At 41.9% G+C, this 26,905-nt stretch overlaps 1 protein-coding gene across 1 annotated transcript in view; it reads right to left on the reverse strand.

Moving 5' to 3' along the window:
* Window positions 1-2,691: 2,691 nt before the first annotated feature.
* ITGA8 (integrin subunit alpha 8) overlaps window positions 2,692-26,905 on the reverse strand; it is a 157,711-nt gene continuing 133,497 nt past the window's right edge. The window contains exons 26-30 of the mRNA XM_075827657.1: window positions 26,329-26,460; window positions 24,395-24,508; window positions 18,542-18,643; window positions 6,781-6,903; window positions 2,692-5,525 (exon numbers count right to left, since the gene is read on the reverse strand). Of these exons, the coding sequence (XP_075683772.1) occupies window positions 5,439-5,525; window positions 6,781-6,903; window positions 18,542-18,643; window positions 24,395-24,508; window positions 26,329-26,460 (558 nt within the window). The 3' untranslated portion in view covers window positions 2,692-5,438. The remainder of the gene's footprint in view (window positions 5,526-6,780; window positions 6,904-18,541; window positions 18,644-24,394; window positions 24,509-26,328; window positions 26,461-26,905) is intronic.

Below are 26,905 nucleotides of genomic sequence, written 5' to 3' on the forward strand. Positions count from 1 at the left end.
AGCTACAATTGGACAAAATGTCTTGGTATGATGAAGTATTAAGATATACCTTCACTGGAACTAAGGGGCCGACCCCTGAAAAACACCCCAAAGCATGGTAGCACACAACCCACAAAATAATAAACCAAAATAAACACACAACACTGAATTTTTGGATAATAATGCTTATTAAGGGTAACCAAATAAAGAATAATTAAAATATATAAATAACCATAAATTAAAATCACCAATAAAATTCCAGCTTTTAATTAATAAAAGACCAAGTCCGCCCAGCATTAGCTGGGTGACAAAACCCTCAATAAACATTGCGACAGGAAGGAAATGCACATAATTGGGAGGGTGGGTGGGCGACGGTCCGTGCTTCCAGACTACTGCTTGACCACGAAGAAACACGGTCATTTATAGTTTGGATTCCCGCCATTTAGGAATTCCAATGGCCAATCAGCTGTCTTTAGGAAAAATCTGCCTAGAGATAGAAATCTCTGGAACCTGCTAATGCCAAAGGCACAGCTGACCTTTGTCCAATCAGCTGATCTCCAGGAAACATCTGCCTTGAGATAGAAACCTCTGGAACCTGCTCGTACCACCTGTACAGCTTACATAGGGGACGCCAATAAGGTAAGTACCATTCTAATACATATGGAAAAAAGAAGGAAAATGAGAAGAGAAATACACAACACAACACCATATAAAATAACTGTCATTAACACATATTTTTGGTGTTCGTGCGACCATGTGTCCCCCAAGCTTGGGGGGCCCCTGACATTATCCTCCTCCACTTCACAGCTGGCACAATGCAGTCAGGCAGGTAACATTCTCCCGGCATTCACCAAACCCAGACTCATCCATCAGACGGCTAGATAGAGAAGCCCCACTCCACAGAACACGTTTCCTCCGCTCCAGAGTCCAATGGCGGCGGCTTTACACCCCTCCATCCAACGCTTGGCATTGTGCTTTATGATGTGAGGCTGGCATACAGCTGCTCGGCCCCCATGCCTTTGAGCTCCCGTGGCACAGTTTTTGTGCGGTTGTTAATGCCAGAGGTTTGTACTCTGCAGTTATTGAGTCAGCAGAGCGTTGGAGACTTTTATGCCGACTTTTATGCCAATGCGCCTCAAAACTCGGCGACCCCGCTGTGTAACTTTGCATGATCTGCACTTCGTGGCTGAGTTGCTGTGGTTAGTAAACGCTTCCACTTTACAATAATATCACTCACAGTTGATGGTGAAATATCTAGCAGATATTTCTAGATATCTAGAAGAAATTTCCAAAACTGACTTGTTACAATGGTGGCGTCCTATTACAGAAGCGCGCTGGAATTCAGTGATCTCTTTACAACAACCCGTTCTATCACAAATGTTTGTAGAGGCGACTGCATGGCAAGGTGCTGGATTGTATACATCTGTGGCAAGGGACTGAATGAAACACTTGAATTCAATGACTAAGAGGTGTGTCCCAATACTTTTCGTCATATAGTGTATATACTGCAGACTAATGCTCGTTCTCTTTAATCAGCATTTTCCCACTACAGGAACTTGTACATTGGCCGCGTGCTTCTCAATGAATGTCCATTCACGTGTGACAAGCATCATCCCCTCACCAATGCGCTAAAGGGAACAGCTAATTGTACCCCAGCACATACAACTTTATCAGCGGTTTAGACACAACACCCCATTGGTCTTTAAAGGCTCCACCTTCATCAAATTCCACCCTAGGTGGCTGCCTACTATGCCTACCCCTCACCCTGAGCCTGTTTAAAATGTTCATAGATCTTTTTGTTTTCTAAAAATATAACCTGATTGTTCCTGACTACATTTATTGTTCGCTGCCTGCCATTATCCGCACCTGTTTGCCATATTGCCTAAACTCTGCCAGCGCCGACCTCGAACAACTACGACTATTACTGCTAATACCACACTCCAGAAATACCTCTCTGCCCACATTTGGCTCTTACAGACTACTCTAGGGACACGAATAGTGAGGTGAGGAAGAAAAGGCAATCTCTGTCCGTGGCAAAATGTTGTGTAGTTATGGCAAAATAAAGCCTCTCGTCCCTTGTTTACATCTGGTCAAAATTTACAGCCGAAGTCCACTTCAATAAATGCGTACATATAATTTATTACATAGCGTTGTAGAATCTTTATGTACTGCAGCTCCCCCTTGGTATTTTACAGGCTTCTGTGTGGTAAGTCACGTTGCCTAGCAACCACTTGACTTTCTGCCTGGGTGACAACATATGATTACATGTAGTTGTGTCTACAGAAGTGGTCACTGGAAGTTCTATCTGCTATACAGTACATTAGATTGCCTTTCCAAGTGGCACAGGCATTTTTTAGGTTACTCCAACTCAATTAACAATCTGAGCAGATGGCATGGGAAATTGTGGCGATTCAAGAAGATAATAATAATATACTAATATACAAGATAAGGACATGCAACACTGCAGCCGGCGTGAGTTTGTTTGGTGCCCCAGTATTGCTATTTGTGGAGAATACAGTCCATGAGGAGGCATTCGTAGGAGCATGCCGTGATTTTTCTGGTCTCACAGACTTGGAGGCACATAGGAATACAGCATGGGCCCATAGGATATTATGGACTGTGTATTTGGGCTTTTCTAGTTGGTGTATCTATTTAAAGACTCTGTGATATCTTTCAGTTGGTTTAACATGTGATGAAGTAAAACAAAAGATATTTTTGCATTTGCTCTTTTATTGTTTTGGAAAATGAGTCCTTCGCACATTGCATAGGCTTTTAATATGTCTGTCGTCAAGCTTCTCCCAGAATAATGTTATTTGCACAAGTGATGGTTGGCTTAATAAAAAAACAATAATGGAATGGAAGGAAAATCTCTGCAATGACATTAACTCCATGTAAGGCCACAAGGAGCGAGCGTGGAAAATACAGTCAGTGGATTTGTGTATTCCAAGAAAAAGGTTCCAATAAACTGTATCTGAAAATAAGATTATGAATGGAAAGGACAGGGATACACCCATTGCTTCTTTTAGTCTGACTGGGGGATATAGTTTGTAACAGCCCCCATCCACCTACATGTGTGATTTATAATATTGGTGTCTTCGAATGTAGCAGAGGAGCCTACAGGCCCCTTAGGCACCAGCACCCCTATTATGGCTGCACCCCTGTAGATTACTGTGTCATTCATAACAATTGCATCTCTGTGCCCAGGTATTCACAACATATCAATATCAATATATATAAAAGAAGCACAGAACGCCAGTGTAAACATGCCTTGGGTTTGTTATATATTGCACAGAATAGTTTCATTGTTCTCTATACTTTAGTTCGGCAGGGGTGCTGTTTTTTTACCCCCATACATTAGGGTGGCCCTAAAAAAGCATTACCCAACAGAACATATTGTATATGTTCTAAACAAAGGTAATCAAGGGATAACCCCAGAGGTATAACTTGAAACTTCTGGGCCCTAATGCAAAATCTGTAACCAGACCGCCACCTACCATGTGCCATTTTTTATATTTATGTGGCAGAGGGTCCTTTGCACCCACAGGCAACAAGGCACAGATGTGACTGCTGAATGTGAACCCTCATAGCTATGCCTTATGAACACCCCATGTCCCTACTGGAGAAAAAAAATCTGCCCCGCCCAAAATCCTGATTAATAGACGTGTGCCCTTGGTCCAAAGTAGTGGTTGCCAACCTACAACTCCCAGCGGACCTGAATGCTCGGTGATCCCAGAAGAGCTATTTACCAATGGAACATATTGCATACCTTCTACTTAAAGATAACCAAGTGATACCCCTCTCCAAATGGTAAAAAAGTCTGGGACCTCCACTGTAACCCTGACTTGGCGATGTATGCCATTGGTCTAAAGTGGTGGTTGCCAACCTGTGGCTCAATGTGAAAAGCTATTAGGGCATGCTGATAGTTTTGCAATGACTAGGGACATGGACTGAAGACTACTGGTCTAAAGAAACAGCTCTAGAGATATAATAAACTACAGACCCCAAGGGATCCAACCAACAATTGGCTTGTATAAATGCTAGGAGTTATAGTGAAGCAGGGGATCGTAGATTTAATTCCATATTTATGTGGACTATATTGATATAGACCGTAGGCATAGTATAGTCTCTTAAAACACCATAATGTTATATTAGACTAAACCTAGAGACTAAACCTCATAAATACATCCACCCAAGACCTGATCAAGTGAACCTAGGAATAGTCAAGAAAACCCTCTGATCATACATAATTGGTCTGCACTGACAGTGGCCAGCATATTTTCCATAGAGTTTGTGGTTTATAGAGGGTTGTTATAAGACTGAAGGTCTATATTCTGCCCTTTAAACCTGATTTTTTTTGCCCATAGTGAACCAGGCATATACATGTATAAACAATTATGAATGATAGAGCCCTCTGTGTATCATTTTGTCCTCGGAAGTGTGTATGGAAAGTGGTCATTAGTGGTCTATTTGTTTGGCCATAACCTTTGTGTGTAGTTAAAACCAACCCTGGTCCCATCCAGTCTTTTCAGACATTTCTTGCTTCATCATTATTGTTGAGTGCAATATTTTGTAGTCACCAACATGAGCAGTCGGAAAGCCCGTGTAGACCATGTTTGACAACTGGTCCCTTGTGATACACATGAAGGCACTGCTTAATACGGTAATGTCAATAGTGTAACAGTGTAACAAGTGGTATAAATAAAGTGATTGCTATATAAAATGATCTCAGGTCACCAGCCATTCAAAGAATAACACAAAACCTTCCATTCTGTCACCTACTCAACTGGACTTAAGCCAATATTAAACCCAACTCTTGACCCAGGCGGAATGACCTCAATGAGGCATGATGTCTCTAGTTCCGGACTTTGCTTCCATGCTAAGTAGGTGTCAAGTAAGTCTATCATTCATTAAAAACAGCACATCTTCTATAAACAAGAACCTTTTGACATTTGTACAAATGTATAAACTATTATACAGATCTCAGTTACATTTTTGGAAGCTTCGGGGCGAATTATATGGAGTTTGTGCTTCATTCAGAAAATTATTAACCCCGGATTTTATAGTCCGTTTCAAAAACAGTCAAAAGTGTGACACTTCCCAGTGATCCAATGGAGATCCGTTCCATCATGGGCATGTTCCTAGATCCTTTACAGAACAGTAGTGGTTTTAGATTTGGTCAGAGAAGTCTACATCCCAGTACAGTAATACAGGCACTGCCTCACAGTTTTTATCACAAGTCTCTGGAGCGCGCATAATGCAAGTCATCTGCATGTAGCCAGCAAAGATTCAAGTAAAAACTCCATTGTGATGTTGGAGGAATATTCTTTCAAGACATTGTTCAAAAATATTCCTTAAGTGGTTGGTACAGCGCAACTCAGATGCCACGCGGCATTATGGCGATGCAGGTACATTCAATCTTTGGCCCTCCACGTAGCAGACTTACAACACTTGAATTTCTTTCATGCTTCGGAAGTCCTGTTTGTTAATTTTTCTGTGTCATCCGTTACATCTTCTTGTGGTGGCCTTGCCCGGTCGAAGAATCCACACTTAAAAAAGATTAACAAATAAATGTTAGCAGTAGGATTAGCAAAAAGTTTGGTCATCATCAGAGACGCAACTTTTATCAAATATTATTCCAAATGCAGACATTTTTGGCATATCCAGATGATCCGATTTCTGGGACCCGCACCTATGGAGAGAACTGGGGCCCCGTAAACCCCTGTTTGGCAATCTAGAGTAGCTGGCAGTGGGCGCATATAAAAGGAGATGAAGTAAAGAACTGGCCATACACGTGAGTACATTTAAGTCTATAGGAATTACTGAAACAGCCAAGCAAGCACCAGAGGTCGAATTCCCACCTATCAGACATTTTTAGCATATGTGTGTAGTTGGAATAACCCTTTAAAACTTACATGAAAAAAAAATTATAAAACAAAAATAATAAATGTAGTAATATATATATAAAATGATCTACAAATTCCCGTTTACAAATTCAAAAACACAATTTTTGACACATTTCCTGTGTACCTGTTTTAACAATAATATTAAAACATTTAACTTCTCTTCTCCCCCGAAGCTAATGGATGTAGCAGGTTTTAACCCCAGAGACCCGGATGAGAATTGGCTGCACTGTTTTGCTCCTATAATCTTGTAAATTCATTATAAGAGGAACATTCCTAGAGAAATATGTTTTTTCTTTAATCCCTAGATTCCTGTAAACTATACAGTGTTATTTTTTTCCACTACAAAAATCCCAGATTTTATTACAAAAAGCAATGAGGCACCATCACTATTTCATGGTTACAGTTTGGAGACTTTTTAGCACTTTTTGGCAAGCAGTCAAACAATGGTTTTTGGAAATAGATTTTCTAGTAGCCTGGAGAATTAATTGTTTTCTAGGGGGCTCCAGCCAGATATGCTCCTTCATCCCCCAAACATATTGCATTAAAATACATTGGCATCCAAATGTTCATTGAGGAGCCTTGCAGAAAGCCACCCAAATCCTGTCTAGCAAAAAAGAAAAAAAAATCCTTCATTTTTTATACTTTTTGGGCTTTGCATTTCGAATTTGGAAAAAAAAAAAGTTACAGGTACAGATCTCTCCATTCACTTCTATGGAAGTTCTATTGGTTACGGAAACAGGCAAGACCCCTGTTTTCAACATAAGAGAACAAGATCAAATTGACTGAATTTCAACACATTTTTGGTCCATATTTCCAAGCGAAGAAGCCAAAGATCAGATCTGGTCCCTCATTCCAAAATGCCAAAAAATGACCCACGTGATACGGATTTAATTCTTACCTTCCACATGACTACTGTAAGTATGGCTAAAACCAACAACCCCAGCAGTATGGCCAGTATGATGACCCACAGAGGAATGGAGAACGATACATTTGGTGTTGCCCAAATTACTGATGTCTTTATCTGGAAGAAAACCACAAAAAAATAAAATAAGATATAAGTCATCTGCGTCGATGTATTTCTCATCACTTAGTCTGCTCCCACTCGCCTACACACTTAAAGAAAATTTGGTGGAGTGGAAAATTTTGTAAAAAAACCTCATAGAACATGATTCGTAAAGAACTTTCCGGCTGTGATCTGTAATCTATACTAGATTTTGGAAGACGCTTAAAAACCTCAGACGTGCACACATACTTATGTACAGTGATAAATGGGGAAAACTTCCTTAATGGGAGCAAAACAAGAACCCTTAAGCCCATGCTCAGCTCTCTAGGAAATCATCAATCTTTCATATCTGATGGCTGAAAGGTTAAATATACATTTTAGCACAGCTCGATGAAGAATACATTTACATTACCGCAATAAGTAAAATTGTCAGAACTTTGAAACGTTTCCTGTAAACTTTAAGATCAAGTTTGGTTTCCTTGGCTCATGCAAAAACAAAGGAGGGAGATGCTTCATTGTTTTTATACTACTGTGTCCTTGTCTAAACACACTTTATGAAGAATCACACATATGTTTATAGTGAAGGCCCTAGATCATTTCTTATTGCCAAAATCCAAAAACAAAATGTCATTGTGATCTCCTAGTGTAAAACAGCTCATGTGGATCTTTCTAGCCGTGGCAAAAAGATCAAGAAGACAAGGCAGTGGGTTGGATTTGATCAACTTCTTGCCGACATAGTCGGTAGGGGGGGGGGGGTATGGAGTAGGCTCACAAAGCTGCAACGGCTGAGGTTGAAGATCACTTTGATCTTAGCTGTTTATCACTTTATCACCCTTTCCCGCGACTTGAATGAGGGGTGCCGAAGTTATCATGGCAGCCAAGGAGCCTAATGAAGACCCACAGGTATGCCATCAATCTGCTTCTATTAAGCCATGTATAAATTTGCGATCACTGTAATCATATTGACTGTCAGAATAAAGTTAATTTGTCATTTTCGCCGCACGGTGAATGCCGTAAAAACAAAACCCCAAAAACTGTGGCGGAATCGCTGCTTTTTCCCATCCCGGAATGATTTTTTTCCCCATTTCTTCAGTAAATTATATAGGGCCATTAAATGGTGTCATTAAAAAAAATACAACTCATCCCGTAAAAAACAAACCCTCATACGGCTATGTCAACAAAAAATGTAAAGTTATGGCTTTTGGAATTCAGGGAAGAAAAAACAAAAATGAAAAAACGAAAAATGGCTGCAGCAATGAGGTATTAAAGAAGGCATTTTGGGCCTTAGGGGGGTTTTCCAGAAGTAAAACTTTGACGTTGACCTTAGGATAGGCCACCGATGTTTTATTGGTTGGGTTTCGACCCTTAGGAGCCAATTTGATCAGCTGAATGAAGTGGGTGCAGTACCAGGCACAGTCACTTGTATGGACAAGCCACGTTTTGCTCCAACTTCTGCCTCTGCCGGTAATAAACTTGGTTTCCTAGCAATGAAGGACGCTTACCTAAGTGACAGCAGAGCGCGTCTTATACTGAGAGCAAATGACAAGAATTTCATTATTTCATTGTTTACGGGTTCCTGGCTCTGAAGATGAGCAGTATGATCTCCGTGTGGTTATAATTGTTATATTTTAGGTTATTTGTCTCAGCAGAAGTATTTGTCATTTACAGGGAAATTTGCTCCACAGATGGTCAGGGTCGTATGCTCAGCATATGGTAATGCTATAGTCAGCAATCTTCGGGCCAGGAGGCAGGTGGACAGTGTGGTCTTCATAGCATGAACTTCTGAGACTATACAAGGACTTAAAGAAAACATCTAAAGGGTCGTAAAAGGTGGACGTTAAGAAGGAAATGAGTAAGAATGGTAAAGAGAGGAAAGCGGGACATCTTTCCCTGGACGCCGCACTGTCTCTGCCTTTCCTTGATGGAAGGAAATCTCTGCTTCCTCTAACAATGAGCCGCTCAGACATTTTGAGTTATTAATCTTCATATTCATACACTGCAAAGTATCTTCCCTTGTATTGTATTAACAGACATGAAAAAGGTGGCTCCAAACCTTCTCCATCTATGATATATAAGAAGCCGTGTCATCTCAGGGTCAGAATTACCTAGTCGGTGGATAACCTTGAATTACACGGCAGATGTTAAATTAATAAGACATATCTCTATCCTCAGAATTCTTCCTTTTTATGTGTTTATCAAACTTATTGCACAGAGATTTTTCAACATAAGTAACTATGAGTGACATTGAGCACTATGTGGCTGCATTCTTGTCTGGTTATCAGATGGAGCTGAAGAATCAGTCAGCTTTACTAACCTCTGTACATTGGACTGTATAGAGCCTGCAGTGAAAAGGAATTGGCAAACTGGGTCCCCAAACCCGAATTCTTCCAATGGTAAGAGTTTGAGAGGTGGGACCTGCACCTATCAGGTATTTAAGTGAAGCAGAAGAAGCATTATTATCTATGGGACCCTCTCCATAGACTTCCATAGAGGCTTCTGCTTTTTCTTTTCACGGCCAGTGTCCGGAATTAATGGGGTTAATGGGTTCCCCGATCTTCGAATCAAGTGATTTTACAAAAAGTACACCTCCATTTCGAAAGTCAACTTGCTGGTCAGACTCGTAATATGTTACTGTGCATGAGGCCTTAAACTAATAGAGGGCTTGGCACACACAAAGTCAAACCCCTTTTCAGATGGAAGCTACAGTCTCGAACAGTTGACCACAGCCGGTCTGGCTTCCCACACCCTCTGCATCGGCTAGACATTTCCCTTGTAGCAGCCTATTATTAAATACTGGGGTAACTAAAGGAATATTCTCAGAATAAAAAATTATCACCTATTCACAGGATAGGTGATAATTGTGTAATGACAGGGGGTGGGGAGACAGACAAGTGAGCCCTAATCTACCCGCCACTCAGTCCCTGCCTACTTGCAACGACCCGCCCTAGGCGACGGGGTACAACTGGGCGACGGTCCCTACGCTCAATAAGTGCACGACAGACAAACAGACAAGTAAACAAGCCGAGTCAAACCAGGAGTGTACGAGGTACCAAACGCAGAGCAGGAGAGTAGTCAGCAAGCCGGGGTCAATATGAAGCAAGGACAATCGTACAAGAAGCTGCAGCAGGGCCAGGAAACCAAACGAAAAGAGTCACAAGCAAAGGAGGAACAGGAAAGGCAGGTATAAATAGACAGAGGGCGGGAGCTAGCTCCGTCTGGCCAGGCTGTGATAGGTTCTCCCACTCCTAAGCCTGTCACCCTGAGTGGTGGAAGATGGAGTCAGTCTCACAGACATAGAAGCAGGTGCAGACTGATTATCTATGGGCGTTAACCCCGAAGCTGTGCCTGGCAGATCCTTTACAAATTGTCGGGACGCTGGGAGCATCAAGGCTGGGCTACCACCGATTGCGAGAACAGGGGTCTCCAATCCCGTGTTCCTCCTCACTGCTCGGCCGCAGTGAGGAGCTTGAATAAAGTAGCGGCCAAGCATGTGACCTCGCTCCACTCAGTGTCTATGCGACTGACAAAAACAGCCAATCACTGTACTCAGCTGTTTCCTTCATTCCCATGGACTATGAATTGAGCGGCAGCTCTCACACTTGATTGCCGCTCTATTCAATGTCCTCCTCACTGTGATCAACCAGTGAGGAGGAACAGGGGGGTTGGCACCACTGTTCTCGCGATCGGTGGATTATCCCAGCGGTGGGGCCCCCAGCGATCAGGAAATTATCATTATCCTGTGGATAGGTGATCATTTTTTATTTTGTTTCAATCCTGTTAATTATTCATTCAATTACAATATTTTATTTGTTATAATTTTAACATATGTTGGTCACTTTACAGAAATGTGTTTTTACTTTAACATTAACCCCCTCCCGACATTTGCCGTATGGATACGTCATGGAAAGCTAGTGCTTCCCGCATTTTGCAGTATCCATACGCCAACAAGAAGCTGAGCTGGTGCCATCATCGCCAGATGTCAGCGGTATCTTACAGCTGACATCCGGCTGTAATGGCAGTGAGCGAAATAAGCTTCGATCCCCGCCATTAACCCCTTAAATGCAGCGCTCAAACGTGATCGCTGCATTTAAGGTTTTTGCAGCTCATCGGAACCCCAGCAATTAAATTGACGGGGTTTCAGTGGCTGCAATGGCAACCAGAGGTCTAATACTGGCCTCCCGGTCTGCCTAGCATGGAAGCCGTTCAGGACATGCCGGGCGGCATAGCCTGAACGGCTTCCATAGCCGCGGGCAAGATGGCGCCGGCTCAGGAGCAGAGCCGGCGTCATCAGCGGTGGATTTCAGCTGTATGTTACAGCTGACATCCACCTGTAATGGCAGGAATCGGAGCTGTCTCCGATCCCTGCCATTAACCCCTTCGATGCAGCGATCGAAAGCGATCGCTGCATCTTAGCGGTTGCTAGCAGATCGCCAGCCCTGACATGCAATCAGAGCTGCCGACTGCTGCTATGGCAACAGGAGACACAATGGCCTCCTGCTCTGCCACTACGGAATCCGATTAGGCCCCGCCAGGAGGCGAAGCCTAATCGGCTTGCTGTCAGTGAATAACTGACAGATCTAATACATTGCACTACGTATAAAAAAGTGTAAAGAAAAAGTATAAAAAAGTGTAAAAAAAGGGAAAAAAAATAAAGGTTTGAAAACATAATAAAAGATTCAAGTAATAAAATAAAACACAATCGCCCCGTTTCCTTATCAAGTCCTTTATTATTGAAAAAAAAAATAAACCATATATATTTGGTATCGCTGCGACCGTAACGACCTGAGCTATAAAAATATTATATTATTTGTTGCACGCAGTGAACAGCGTAAAAAAACCTGTAAAAAACTATACCAGAATTTCTGTTTTTTGGTCACTTTGCCCTACAAATATTGGAATAAAAAGTGATCAAAAAGTCGCACGTATCCAAAAATGGTACCTATAAAAACTATAGCTCGTCTCGCAAAAAAAAAAGCCCTCATACAGCTCCATCGATGAAAAAGTTAAAAAGTTATGGTTCTCACAACTTGGCGACAGAAAAAATACATTCTTTTTACAAAAGTAATTTTATTGTGCAAAACGTTGTAAAACATAAAAAAGTGCTATAAATTAGGTATCGCCGGAATCGTACTGACCCGCAGAATAAAGTTAACATGTAGTTTATAACGCATGGTGAACGCTGTATAAAAAAAATCTAAAAAAACTATGCCAGAATTGTGTTTTTTTGGTTACCTGGCCTGCCAAAATATAGGTTAAAAAGTGATCAAGAAGTCGTATGTACCCCAAAATGGTACCAATAATAACTACAGCTCATCCCGCAAAAAAACAGCCCTCATACCACTACGTCTATGAAAAAATTAAATTAGTTAAGGCTCCAATTAGTCAGGAAATAAAAAATATGCAGTTGTGCCGGCCCGAGCTGAACATTTCTTCTGTTTCAAGAGGCGATCTATCAAGGCCCTAAAATTAGGGAACCAGGAAGGGGAGGGCCCAAACATATCCGCTGGAAGCGACGGTGCCCGTATTATACCAGGACAACACTTCTCAGCAAAATTCCCCAAAACTGCAAATGTGCGGAGTGTGGACCAAAAGACGGATAAGTAAGGACATTTATCAGTGCGACACCGGCCTGTGCAGAAAGGATTGCTTCACAGCGTAACACACATCTATGGATCATTTTATTGTTTTTTCACCCCATTATTATACCACCTGACTATGCCCCTGATATACTCTGCCCAGCTTACATGCACCCCCGCATTATAAACGGAAACACCAGCAATACTCAAACAAAACTAGTACCAAGCAAAATCCACGCACCAAAAGCCAAATGGCGCTCCCTCCCCTCTGAACCCTACAGCGTGCCCAAACAGCAGTTTACTTCCACATATATGGCATCGCCATACCGGGGAGAACCCTTTTAACAATTTTTGGGGTGTGTGTCTCCAGTGGCACAAGCTGGGCACAACATATTTGCCACTGAAATGGCATACAGTATCTATGGAAAAATATACATTTTTAATTTGCACCATCCGCAGCGCATTCATTTATGGAAAAGACCTGTGGGGTGAAAATGCTCACTACACCCCTTAATAAATGCCTTGAGGGGTGTAGTTTCCAAAATGGGGTCACTTCTCAGGGGTTTCTTTTTATTATTTCACATCAGAGCCTCTGCAGTTGTGAACCAATACTTTGTAAATCGCCAAATTAGGCCTCCATTTCGCATGGTACTCTCTCACTCCTGAGCCCTATAAAAATCCTCAATAAAAATGTTAGAATTCAATATTAATAACTTGGAGGGGGTCACTACTTATGCATTGAATTACAGTATTTTGTGCGTTATAATTGTAATAAATGTTGCTCACTTTGCAGAGATGTGTTTTTTACTTTAACATTATTAAAGATTCATTTTCTGTTGAATAATGCTGCCTGATAAAATAATTGGGGGAAGGAGTTGAATACATTTTATGAGCACTCTATATCATTGATCTTAAAAATAAGTACAATTTTGATGAAGAAACTCTTTTCTCTTGATTTCTAAGGACTACCAAGCTCATCAGACTCTGACGTAACTACTTCCCCACTGTGTAGGCTAAAACAGAGGCAACACACATTTGTAAATAACTTCAGGCTACAAGTTCGCTCGATATTACTGTATATACAACATTCTGATAATATTTGTTTTACTGTTTAAATTCTGCACATGCCAAATGTCACATATCCCAATTTCAACGCGTTTTCCTCATTTTCCATTCAATTAGAAGCGCACGCAGCAAGGGTCACATAGCTGTGTAAATATGCGGAATACTGTAAACAGATGTCACCAATATTAATTGCCCCGAGCTCCGTCTTTATGTTTTCTTTAGAATTATTTCCAGCAATTGAATCCCGAATTGTTACGTCCCTTATTAAAAGCCTCCAGTCTCTCATTCAGTGTCTATGTTTACAGCAGGGTATAAAACTGTACAATTTATGACTGCGAGCAAAGTGTTATTAGGGAACATCAAATATACAAAGTCTCATTTATACCAGCCGGGTAAACACGAACGTCCCCGTTTTGTGGTAGGAAACGGTAAATGTTACCATTTGCTGGAGAAATCTTAATCCAATGACGGATGAGAAAAACCGGACTTGTAGTGGTTTAGGAAGAGGTGGTTTGGTTACCTGTTAGGGATAGTAGTGTATGTGTGAATGGTTTTGTTGGTAGTAGGATGTGGTTTAGGTGGGTCTTTAGTGTCCATATTACGACCGCAACATCCAGAACCTCCACGGTTCTACTGACCCGAGCTTAGATCAGCATAGTGATGTACTGTAAGTTTGGTCCTGTAGAACCAGGTGTTAGGTGTTGCTGCTTTAATATGGTTGGGCCGTACTTAGAGCTTCAAAAAAAATAAAAAAATCCCCCAAAACGCTATTAAAAAGGTTCCCATGTTGTAAAAACATTTTAGGGTCACTTACTGAACCCTGATACTGCGTCATGCACTGTATTCACCTTCCGCTTCTTAGGAAGAATATAATTTTTCATCGCTGAAAAACTACAAGTCCCGGCGTCCCAACACAAACTAGAGGGGGAGGCATCTCACCATCATATGGGCGTGTATCGGCACAAGTAAGAAGAAACTACCGCGCTTTCGGGCATCATGTGACCAAGATTTGGATCGGCGACTTTGCACACATTTGAAACTGGAAGAATATTTGGATGTGACTTTTTTTTTTTTTTAGCTAAAAGGAAGAATGATTACCACTTTTAGGTCTCCAGATAAACTTGTTACATTTTCGTTTATGTAATTTGTGTGTCCAATTTTGCCCATGCTTTACCGTTTGGGATGTCCTTCCTGATGTTCTCGGAGGTTCTTACGCTCCTCATCCCCTTGTAACCCGGCTCCCGCTCCTGGGGAATCGGTGGATGACAGCCTAGCCTCACGTCAGAGCATAGGTGGTTTACCTTAAGCTCCAGCAAGTGGGGGCAACTTGTCCTTAACCCTTGCGGAGCATTTTGGCTCAGAAGGATAGGAGGATTAGGGAATAGGTCGGTGGCCCTTCTCCCTTCAGCCTAATGCAGTTTCACATCACATTTTTTATGCACTTTGGTGAAAGAAAGCATGACCTTAGGCCTTCAATAAAAACAAAAAAGCTGGAATACGGATGCTAAAATGAAGTCTGTAATGTAACTTTCTTTCTCTTTTCCTATTTTTCTCACTAGAAGAAATGGCTGAAATTTTTTACATCCTCTCAGCTTTGTTGAATATTGTGTCATTAACTGTAAAACTATTTTAAAGGGGCTTTCCTATCAGAACAACCCTGGTCCATATTATGTTTTAGGGCATATTGACATAGTAACGCAGGGGCGTAGCTAGGGGGGGGGGCAGGCGGGGCACGTGCCCCGGGCGCAGCTCAGAGGGGTGCGCCAGCGCCCCCTCCTCCTGCACTATAATTGTACCTGTGTCGCAAGGACACAGGTACAATTAGAAGCAATGAATGACCGGGTACGTTCCATGCCCGGCCATTCAGCGCCTTTCCACGAATGAAGCGACTGGTACCTTTTGTACCAGTGACGCTTCCGTCGATGAAAGGCGCTGACTGACTGATAGGGAAAGTCATCCTGCCCAGCCAATCAGCGCCTTTCATAGATGCTGTGTTCAACCCCCTGGAGACCTGCACAGAAGAGAGCAGGTCTCCATGGCTGCCGGACGGCGTGGGAGCGGGTCTAAGGTGAGTTTGAATATATTTTGGTTTTTTTTACTGTAATAAAAGTGTGGCTGTATCTGCGGGGGGACTATATCTACAGGGGGACTATATCTACAGGGGGACTATATCTACAGGGGGGCTATATCTACAGGGGGTGGGCTATATACAGGGGGACTATATCTACAGAGGGTGGGCTATATACAGGGGGACTATATCTACAGGGGGACTATATCTACAGGGGGGCTATATCTACAGGGGGTGGGCTATATACAGGGGGACTATATCTACAGGGGGACTATATCTACAGGGGGCTATATCTACAGGGGGGCTATATCTACAGGGGGGCTATATCTACAGGGGGACTATATCTACAGGGGGGCTATATCTACAAGGGGACTATATCTACAGGGGGTGGGCTATATACAGGGGGACTATATCTACAGGGGGGCTATATACTGGGGTGGGCTATCTATGGAGCACCATATACAGGGGTGGGCTATAGCTACAGGGGGGATATATTGTATATAGCCCACCCCTGTATATAGCCCAGCCCTGTATATAGCCCAGCCCTGTAGATATAGCCCACCCTTGTAGATATAGCCCACCCCTGTAGATATAGCCCACCCCTGTAGATATAGCCCAGCCCTGTAGATATAGCCCAGCCCTGTAGATATAGCCCAGCCCTGTAGATATAGCCCACACCTGTAGATATAGCCCAGCCCTGTAGATATAGCCCAGCCCTGTAGATATAGCCCAGCCCTGTAGATATAGCCCAGCCCTGTAGATATAGCCCAGCCCTGTAGATATAGCCCAGCCCTGTAGATATAGCCCAGCCCTGTAGATATAGCCCACACCTGTAGATATAGCCCAGCCCTGTAGATATAGCCCAGCCCTGTAGATATAGCCCAGCCCTGTAGATATAGCCCAGCCCTGTAGATATAGCCCAGCCCTGTAGATATAGCCCAGCCCTGTAGATATAGCCCAGCCCTGTAGATATAGTCCCCCTGTGTATAGCCCAGCCCTGTGTATAGCCCAGCCCTGTAGATATGGTCCCCCTGTAGATATGATCCCCCTGTAGATATGGTCCCCCTGTAGATAGCCCACCCCTGTATATAGTCCCCCTGTAGATATAGTCCCCCTGTAGATATAGCCCACCCCTGTATATAGTCCCCCTGTAGATATAGCCCACCCCTGTATATAGTATCCCACAAATAGCTCCCCCTATAGTGCTCCACAGAAAGCCCACCCCTGTATATAGCCCCCTTGTACATATAGTCCACCCCAGTATATAGTGCTCCACAGATAGCCCACCCTTGTATATAGTATATACAGGGGTGGGCTATCTGTGGAGCACTATATACAGGGGTGGACTATCTAGTGGAGCACTATATACAGGGGTGGACTATATGTACAAGGGGGCTATATACAGGGGTGGGCTATCTGTGAAACACTATATACAGGGGTGGACTATATGTGGAGCACTATATACAGGGGTGGGCTATATCTACTGGGGGGCTACATACATGGTTGGGCTATCTGTAGAGTACTATATACAGGGGTGGGCTATATCTACAGGGGGCTATATACAGGGGTGGGCTATCTGTAGAGCACTATAGGGGGAGTTATTTGTGGGACACTATATACAGGGGTGGTCTATATGGGGGTACTATCTACAGGGGCTCTATGGCAGGCACTATCTACAGGAGGCTCTATGGCAGGCACTATCTAGAGGGGGCACAGTGTGTGTGTGTGTGTGTGTGTGGGACACGGTGTATGGTGCTATTATAATTAGAGGTGCAGTGTATGGCGCTATTATATTTAGGGGCGTAGTGTGTGGTATAATGATAACTTTATATTTATTTATAGGTGCAGAAATGTTGGAAAAGTGAGAAGCTGAAGACATGTGAGCGGCAAACTGCAGAAATGGGCTGTGACCGGGAGAATTCATCATAGAGGTCTGGACCGGATGGAGAGAAAGAACTAGATTCTGAGACATCACCGGTGAGTCACTTAATTTAAATGTTTATTCTGCGTCTAATAAGTAATGTAGTCACTGTACGATCTGCAGCGAGATGATGGGTGGTGTGATTATGATAGGATTTATTTTTTGTGAAACGGCATCTCCCAGCATATCCTTATCATTGTTTGGGCCATGCTGGGAGCTGTAGTTTTACGCCGTACACACCTATACGGCAGGGGTTGCACTAAATTGAGCTGTATTTGTGCTGGTGTTGTATATATGTAGTGAGCTTGGTTCTGGTGTTGTGTATAGAACCGTATTGCTTGTAAAATGTACAAATGTTTTTATGCTCGCGTTACATAAAAAGAAATGACACGTCGATTGGTAGAGAAAACAAACACGGCAAGGGGAAGGAGATGTCGGGAAAGAGGTTGATGGGGGGGCGCCAAACTGAATCTTTGCCCCGGGTGCTGGAGAACCTAGCTAAGCCTCTGAGTAACGCGGGGAACCATGCTCAGGACACCCCTATATGAGCCAGAGTGGATATCCGCTAACATGCAGTGGTTCTCGATCTGGTTGAATCAAGTCATCCATATATAACATAGATGGCCATTCCTGGTTGATGACGGTCTATTGAGCGGACAGTCATGCCTGTCAGTTACTCCCAGCCAATCGTTTCCAAGAGTGTTTTTAGCAATGCTATTTGGCTGAAAGCAGCTGACAGGCAGGGCATGCGCCATGATGCTTTTGCACCCAGGGGCATAGCTCTAGAGTGTGCAGAGGTAGCAATCGCAACCAGGCTCTGGTGCCTGAGGTAACACAAAGGCCCCTCTACCACATAAAGAGACACCAGTATTATAAATGGCGCATGTTAGGTCGGGAACACGGTTACAGATTTTGCATTGGTGTCCAGTTATGCCTCTATTTGCCCCTCGGCTGGACACAAACACAAGTATCATTAGTGACATTACCACTTTTATGTATAGTAAGAGAACTACAATCTGTACTTACTGCTATACTTGCTGCAGGCAGCTTTGCAGGTTGGACACTATATGGCATCTTCTTCACTTCAAATGACACATTAGCTGTAAGTGAGTAATACTCATTGTCCCTCTGTAAAAAAAATATATTTTATGCTTAATAATGACTTTTTTTGTGGACATTATTTTTTCTTCATCTCATGAAGGAATAACTTTTTAACAGCTTTATTTTTTACTTATAATGTATTAGAATACTCCTGTATGCTAATACATTATACTGTGTCACTATGAGATAGTGTGCCCTAAAAACAGGCATACTGAACAGACAGTTCCGGGGGCCTTTCTAGGTCCCCAGGGCTGCCTGAAGAAAATTCCCCCAGTCCAGTCTTCGAACGCGTCACCAGGTTTCCGGTGACGCGACAGAAGAGGGGAGTCCCCTTTGATCATACCATGTCACGGACCGCGCAGATCAAAGGGTTAAAAGGCTGGGCTGAGATTTTTCCAATCTTAGCTGCTCTAAGTTCAGTAGCGGTTAGTTACAGTTCCTGCTTAGAGAGTGAGCACTCACTGTAGCTCTCATAAGCTTTTTCTACAGCAACGACAACAAACATTGTTGTAGGCTAAGGAGCTGCACCGCCCTTCGCCAAAAGGCAGCGGGCAGTCTTTAAGGGGTTAAAGAGATATTGGCATTTTTCTGTTTTCTTGTGGCGGCCATTTTTGACTACAGGAAGTGCAATGTTTTCTATTGTTCTGAAACAAAACATCAATTTGTAACAGCCTAAAAACAGATTCTGGTACAAAACTTAAAGGCCCGACACATGTTCATCTGTGATTTAGTCTACACCCTGTTACACAAACCAACATATCTTATTTGTAGATCTTGTGGTCTGAACTTCTAAGCTTTACCTATAAAAAAATATTATATACTGTTGTTTCACTTAATGTTCTGGTAAGATATTTCCTCAACAGCCCATGTGGTCTAAACCAAAAATATAAAACTCCCTACCGAGTGGGCCGGTTGTTGCATCCTTAATCCCTATACTAGTGGTCATGTCTTGTGGTCTTCTTGTTGGGGTTCTTCTCCTCAAGTCAACATTCAGTGTTTATTTGTCTTGAAGAAGATCCATATGATGACAGAAAAGACTAACAATGTGCATTCTAATGGCTTCAACATCCACAATGACTATTACATCTTCCTAAATGAAAATCACAGAACTATATAGACTGCTTTCTACGGCACCTCCAGAATCCCCCGGAGCCTCGAGCGTAGAAAATCAGGCTTCCACAGATGAAGAAGGTTTTGGTAATGTGATTGATAACTGGACTAATGGCAGATGTGAGCAGAACTCACATTCACATTTCATCCTCTCACCGGTCAAGGTAAAACATTTCTAAAATCTGGAGCCTTCTTGACATTGTGCACAACATTTACTTCCAATTAAAGAAAAACTGGTTCAAAATAGAATAATTTATGGCTTCTCTTCCTGAAATAATTCCTTACAGACTTTCTATCACACGCACACATTAATGCCTTTCTTCCTTTGTTTTGTCTCAACAAGTTCATTCTATACATAGAGGCCCGAGGAGAGGCGAGGAGCTGTTTTTATCCCAAAATGTTACTTTTATTGTTGCTGTGATTTCATACATTAGTACAATGGAGTGAGATGTGTCAGACACTAAATCAATATTTAAAAAAAACAACTGTTATCATGGGTAAGACATTAACCTGTTCGCGCACCGCGTCATACTATTGAGTCGTGGTGCGGGGGATGATGTTTGGAGCGGGCTCACCCGCTGAGCCCGCTCCATACGGGTGTCAAAAGTGTTTTACAGCTGACACCTGGGGCTGCCTCTCTTCATCTCCTGATAGGCTTAACGGGAGCCTGTAAAAGTGACAATATACTGCAATACATTAGTATTGCAGTGTATTGTACCAGTCACCAAATGATAGCTTGTTCAAGTCCCCTAGGGGGACTAATGTAATGTGTAAAAAAAAACCTTAAATAAAGTTTTTAGTACTGTCAAAAAAAATAATAATTAAAAGTTAAAAAAAACCTTTTCCCATTTATTCCTCTGAAGTAATGTCAAAAATTTTTTAAAAGATATATATATATGTATATATAAAAAAATATATATATATACAAAATTGGTATTGCTGTGTCTGTAAAAGTCCAAACTATTACAATATAGCATTATTTAATGCGCACAGTGAATGCCGTTAAATGAAAAACATATAAAACGCCAGAATCGCTGTTTTTTGGTCATTTTATATCCCACAAAAAAATAAAAAGTGATCAAAGTTTAAACTGAAGAATCAGGTTGCAGCTGCCCATAGAAGTTTATGGAAAGTGGAGGGGGAGGAGGGAGCAGGAGCAGAGTGAGGCAGAGAGACAAACTGAGATGCTGCTGCAGCTTCTAGTAAGTGTTATATCTCACTCCAGTGCTGGATTCACAGCTACACTGCTCTTTGCTGTATAATCTCCTCTATGCTGCTGCTGCTTTTATATATTTGTGATAGATAGATGGATGAGCAGGATTCTCCTCTTCTATGTGTGCAGCGTTAGGCCACACCTACTAGCTCAGAAAAAAACTGAGAATTAGAGATAGATACTGCTGGGGAAAACTGCTAAAAAAAATATATGCCATAAACAAGTCATATAATGGCGTTATTCCTCATGTACACACATATGACCGCTTATTCTGAAAATTCAACTGAAATGACAGTTACGCTTTAATTAATTATTTAGCCTGTAAGAGGGGAGGTACATGTTCTGTAGAGATGGAGGATGATTCCTCAGATTAATTTCCCCTGGTGGGCATAAGGTTCCCCAGTCCGACCCTGTAGAGAACCACGCGGTCTCCAAAGTACAAGGTGTTAAGTAGAGTGTTTGTTAAGGGCCTCCTGTTTTTGGCTCAATACAATTGTTGTAACAATCAGAAAATGTTGATATTTATGAAAATGTTTTTGGTTTAATACACTATTTTATGCCTATTGCAGAGCCTGATGGGGCGGCGCATGACACAGAGAACACCAAAGCGAGAATCCTTGTGTCATGCTCCGCCCCTTCAAGCCCTGCACTAGTCATAACACAATGTATTAGTTTTGCTTAGACCCTTTCTTTATTGTCCTTTGTCTCATTGGGAAGGGTAATCCAGCTTAAAATCCTCTTCTGGCACATTACAAGTTTTAATTTGTTATTTGTGGCGTCTGTGAGCTTAGATACCAACCAATTACAAACTAGAAGAGTACCCAAGCCCTGTCGGGCAGAGTGGAAATCTCCAACATTACTAACTAGAAGTGGGAAGGATTGTACCCCCTTAGCATCAGCACTTTCTAGTGACCAAGGTCTGTGTCATTAGCAGTAGCCTACATAAAAAGTCCGGATTTCTTGCCATAGACCGGTGACATTTTATTAAATTATTGCAGCTGAATTACATAGAAAATAATTTATTTAAAAAGTTAACTTTTTTTGCAAAATAAAAAAAATGTTGGCGACGTCCTCAGTAGTGAGACAATTTACTGTAAAAATAATTATCTGCTGCTATTGTACATACACTGTAAAATAAACATTCACTGCTATATCCGGTTACTTTTCTAATCCAAAAATGAATCATCGAATTAATATCCTTTACTTTGATATTTATCCAGAAGCAGCTGGTCCTGGACACCGGACAATGCAAACAATCATTATGTCATTGTATTTATTGCTGCTCCAAAAATAACTTGCTTACTGTCTACAATGCGAATAGGATAAATCCATTGTATAGTATGGTAAGTGTAACCAGTGAATAGACAGAAATGTAAAAGTTTCTCAAGACAAACACAAGTTTATATCATTATGTGCGGGGAGGGGTTTTGTGTCTACAATATATTTATGCAAATTAGTTCTCCTCCCAACTCCCTACACTACACCAGCTGAATCTCTGCAAGGAGTACCAGTGCCTACTGTACCAAAGGCATCTCACCCAGCCAACCAAAACCCTAATTTGTCTCCGATAAAGCATTGTCTACAGATGGGTTTATCTGGTTTGTCCTTAGTCATGTTTCAAGTCTCTTTAATGGGTTGAACATTGACTTACAGGGTAGCTACCTATAGGTGGCACTGGAGAGATAGTTTCTTCCGTCTAGAGTAGAGCTAATTTGCATACTTTTTCCCAGGGAGCCTTGCCCGTAAGACTCCATCCACCAGCTGGATCTCCGCAAGAAGAACCAGTACCTTCCAAGTACAATATATCTTCAAATTTTTTTATGTGCCTCATCAGTTTATTTATCTTAGATATTGTTCATTGTATTGATTGTAATAATGTCTATTTTTGTGTCTATCCAGTGGACTTCTATATATATATATATATATATATATATATATATAACAGATACTGTATTGCACTGTAAATTATAGGAATACAAAACATTGTGGAGAAGCCGTATAAGTATATGTGGCTGTACAGAAGTTGCCATCATTCACATCATATATGCAAAAAAATGGAGCTTCCAAAAAATTGCGCTGCTAACATCCAATAGAGGTCTTTTGACCTGATGAAGACGCCGGTTCGGCGTAGAAACGCGTAGTCCGTTTTATGTTTGTTCTAATAAATGTAGTCTTGTTTTGAACTACGGGATTCTCCTCTATTGGATGTTAGCAGCGCTATTTTTTGCAAGCTCCATTTTTTTGCATATATATACCCAGCGGTTCCCCTATTCAGGTGGCCGGTTCTTCTAACCCAGCTGCAGCTTCATCCTATACATCTGTACTATTGTTGTGCTTGTTGCAGCACAACTCCAATAGGTGAGCAGCAGTTATCAATTCATATTGTCTTGCTCTACCTTTACCAAATGTGACCTGCACCATGTTGGCGCCATGTGTTTTTTAACTCTCTCTCCAGGTCATTCACATCAGTCCCTGTCCCAAATGGGGTTCACAATTTAATCCCCCACATACACACTAGGACCAATTTCATACTAAGCCAATAAACTTAGTGTGTTTGTGGACGGTGGGAGAAAACATACACAAATACAGAGCAAACATACAAACTCCATTCAGATATTGCCCTGAATTTGATCCAATTTTCCAGAACTGCCCCCATAGCCCCACCCTATGTATAGGAAATGTACTGCTTATATTTATTACACAGGTCACAGGGTTCCAAGCACTGACGCAAATCTCCACATGTGTAGCTCCCCATGCGTTGTGCATAACTGATTTTTTTTGCAGTAGGGGGACACATTATTCCTTATGATAGAAAATTACCTTTATTAGTCTGTGTTCACACTGAGTTTTTTGCAGGAGGAAAATTCCTCCTGCAAAAACTGCTCCAGATGTTTTTTGCACAGTGGTTTGACAAAAACTCGTCAAAACACTCGTCGTTTTTTTCCCGTTTCTGACTGATTGAAATGGGGTTTTGGAGGCGGAAACCACTCGCGGTAAAAAAAACTTGTCCGCCTCCCATTGAAATCAATGGAAGCCATTTTCGGGCGGTTTTTGACGAGTTTTGCGGAGCGGTTTCCGAGCCAAAATACTCGTCAAAAAACTCTGTGTGAACAGGGCCGGGTATTAATAGGAAATGCAATACATTTCTGACTGGTGGAATCTTTGGCTATTGGGACCACGACCCTCATCAGTCTCTATGCAGTGCCTGGTTAGGAGTGTTGCTGTGTCAGGGCTGCGCATGTTCCCAGTGGTATAGTACACTCTACATTTTTATGCCTGTTTTTTATGTGTTTTTAACTAGAACTAGTAATGGATCCAAAAAAGAGGCAAAATATAAAACTCGGATAAAAACAAATACATTAAAAAAACTGCTCATTGAGTCTCCTTCTATAAAATGTAACGGGAAATGCAGTGAACAGGTAAAGCCATGATATCACTATGAGCTCTAGTGTTACCTGAAGGAAAGTTTCTGCCCATAACCGGGATCTGATCTTTATCACTGCCCGCTCAGCGCCTCGTAATTGCTTTACTTTGCAGGTGATTGTTAAACATTTCACATTGGAACAATTCTGCAATGAAAAAAATACACAAACACATGAATTACTGCTTTTCCATTCATTAGTCCTGTAGAGACATTTTTTTTTGTTTGGAAACACATAAAGGTAAAGATAATTGTTCAGCATACCACTAGAAAAAATGATGGATACGATTATCACGATGTTGCCACAAGGCCTCTAATAGGGAATATGGAAGTCATTGGCGGGAAATACGACAATCTGAACCTCCTTCTATTAGCCAGAACGGAGAGCCGATGTAAAGAATAGCGTCTGCTCTGGTGGACCCATCTCTCTCAATACCAGCTGAATGCCCAATAGCTCCGCTGTCGAAACCAGTGGAGTAGCAGCAGGATCACCCGGCGGCTGTTTTTAGAAAAGGTATCGATTTTATGGAACAACCACCATTTATGATGGGTTACAGCCCAATATTTGATTATGGTCAAAACTATCACAACCCATGTCCAGATGCCATATATAAGGCCCCTCGATTGGTTGTGGGCAGGTTATGGGCAGCTGGAAGGTAGGCTTTCCCTGTGAAAAGAACACATATTGGCAGGGGTTTCTAAAGCCGGAACGATGGCGATCTGATGAACTTCGGTATAAAAAAGGAATGTCATGGTTGACAACCCCTTTAACTGATTTAATGGAAGCCAATTCCTTATGCAAAAGCCTCACTTATGTTCTGGTATGTCACAAAAATGTTCTTGTTATCTACAACAGATTTATGGAGGAAAACCAAGCCAGCGAAATAATTACAAAATCTTCCAACAACAATCACAAAAAAATCATGACAAAACATCTTTCCAGACAAGAGAACAAGCCAAAGACCTGGAGCAAAAAATCCAATGTGTTTCTAATTAACGGCGTGAAAAAAAAAAAGTGTGTATCTTACAAACCAACACAATCGAAGAATAGTTTTCAAACTTGTTACTACACAGACGATGTCCTTAGACAGATTTGACAGGACCAGGTCTTCGGTATTTGGGCTCCATGAGTCAAATGGTGAAATGTTGTTTCTTCCAAGACTTTCATATTTTTTACTATGCTCCCCCCTCCTGCTTATATAGATGTAAACAGGAATGCTTACGCAACATAGACAAGATGTTTATGAAATGAGATTCCTGCAATACCTTTTAGACACTATTTTAGTGTATGAAACATGCTGAAAATGGTCTTCGAGAACCTTCTGCAAAGGTACGGACAGTAGAAGGATCAGTTCATGAACATCCTGTTTAGTTTTCCCGAGCACGTATGTTTAGATCTATACACACAAGAGGGGGGAGCATAGTCCAAAAACTTCAGCATCTCCGTTTCGTGGATTAAATACTCAGGGGTCCTAGGCACCCCTTGGACGCCATCAGACAAATCGTCACAGACGGAAAGATGCTGGAGGTTGACTATGGTCAACCCTCCTGCTTGCACAGACCTAAACATGAATGTTAGGGTAGCCTACAGTAGGTAGGATGTTTATGAAATGATCTTTTAACTCTGCAAAGGGCTCTAAAAGAACAATTTTTGCATTAGTAACTTTTTGCGGAAGTTCCATGAATGTCCTACATAGGCTACCTGAGCATGCCTGTTTAGATCTATGCAAGCAGGAGGATAAAGCAAACAGCTCAGGCGTCTATGTGTTGGAAAATGTTCTTAGGGGTCCTGTGCTATTTACACAGCGCAATTCTTCAAATGTTAATGCTATTAGGCGGTCTCAATGATAGTCCTCCCATGTACATGGTCACAGAGCTTGTATGTCTATCGGGAGATCGGTGGAGATGGCTATTGGCTTAGCAAGCGTTCTTATGTTTAAGATCAGCTATATAATGCATTGTTCTTACCAGAAGTTTAGTTGGGATGGGGTTATGCCTCAGGGGTTCAGCCACTGCTACGTCCCTCCGACTCACTGCATGGGAAACACTGGAATTATGTAGAAAAGCAGCTAATTCTGGAGTGTCTTCAGGTTCACTTGGCTAAAGAGGAAAGAAGTGAGACATTAATACATGTGGTAGAAAACTGAAATGTGTGTTAAGATAATAGGAGATAAGTCTAAAACTGCCCACAAAGGAGCTACTATTTCATTATGCAGAACTTGCCAGTGAATCCCATGCCATCCCCTATGTAAAGCAATGGGGCTGGATGGAGAAGACTTTTACAACGGAATATATCTTCAATATTGTATGAAGATTTCCTAAAAAATAACACTATATAGTGCAAAATAACAGTACTATACAATATATATTACTGCCATATAGTGCACACAATAGTGCCATACAGTGAAAACATAACAGCGCCATGATTACACATCTTTGCAGTGCTCATATAATATCTCTACACAAATCCTAAATAATAACAGAACTGGCACAATGACTTAAGTTTAGACCATGGTGGCGGTAGGATGCTGGAGGCGTCCAAGTG

The sequence above is a fragment of the Rhinoderma darwinii genome, chromosome 5, assembly GCF_050947455.1.
Source record: "Rhinoderma darwinii isolate aRhiDar2 chromosome 5, aRhiDar2.hap1, whole genome shotgun sequence".
Classification (NCBI taxonomy): Eukaryota; Metazoa; Chordata; class Amphibia; order Anura; family Rhinodermatidae; genus Rhinoderma; species Rhinoderma darwinii.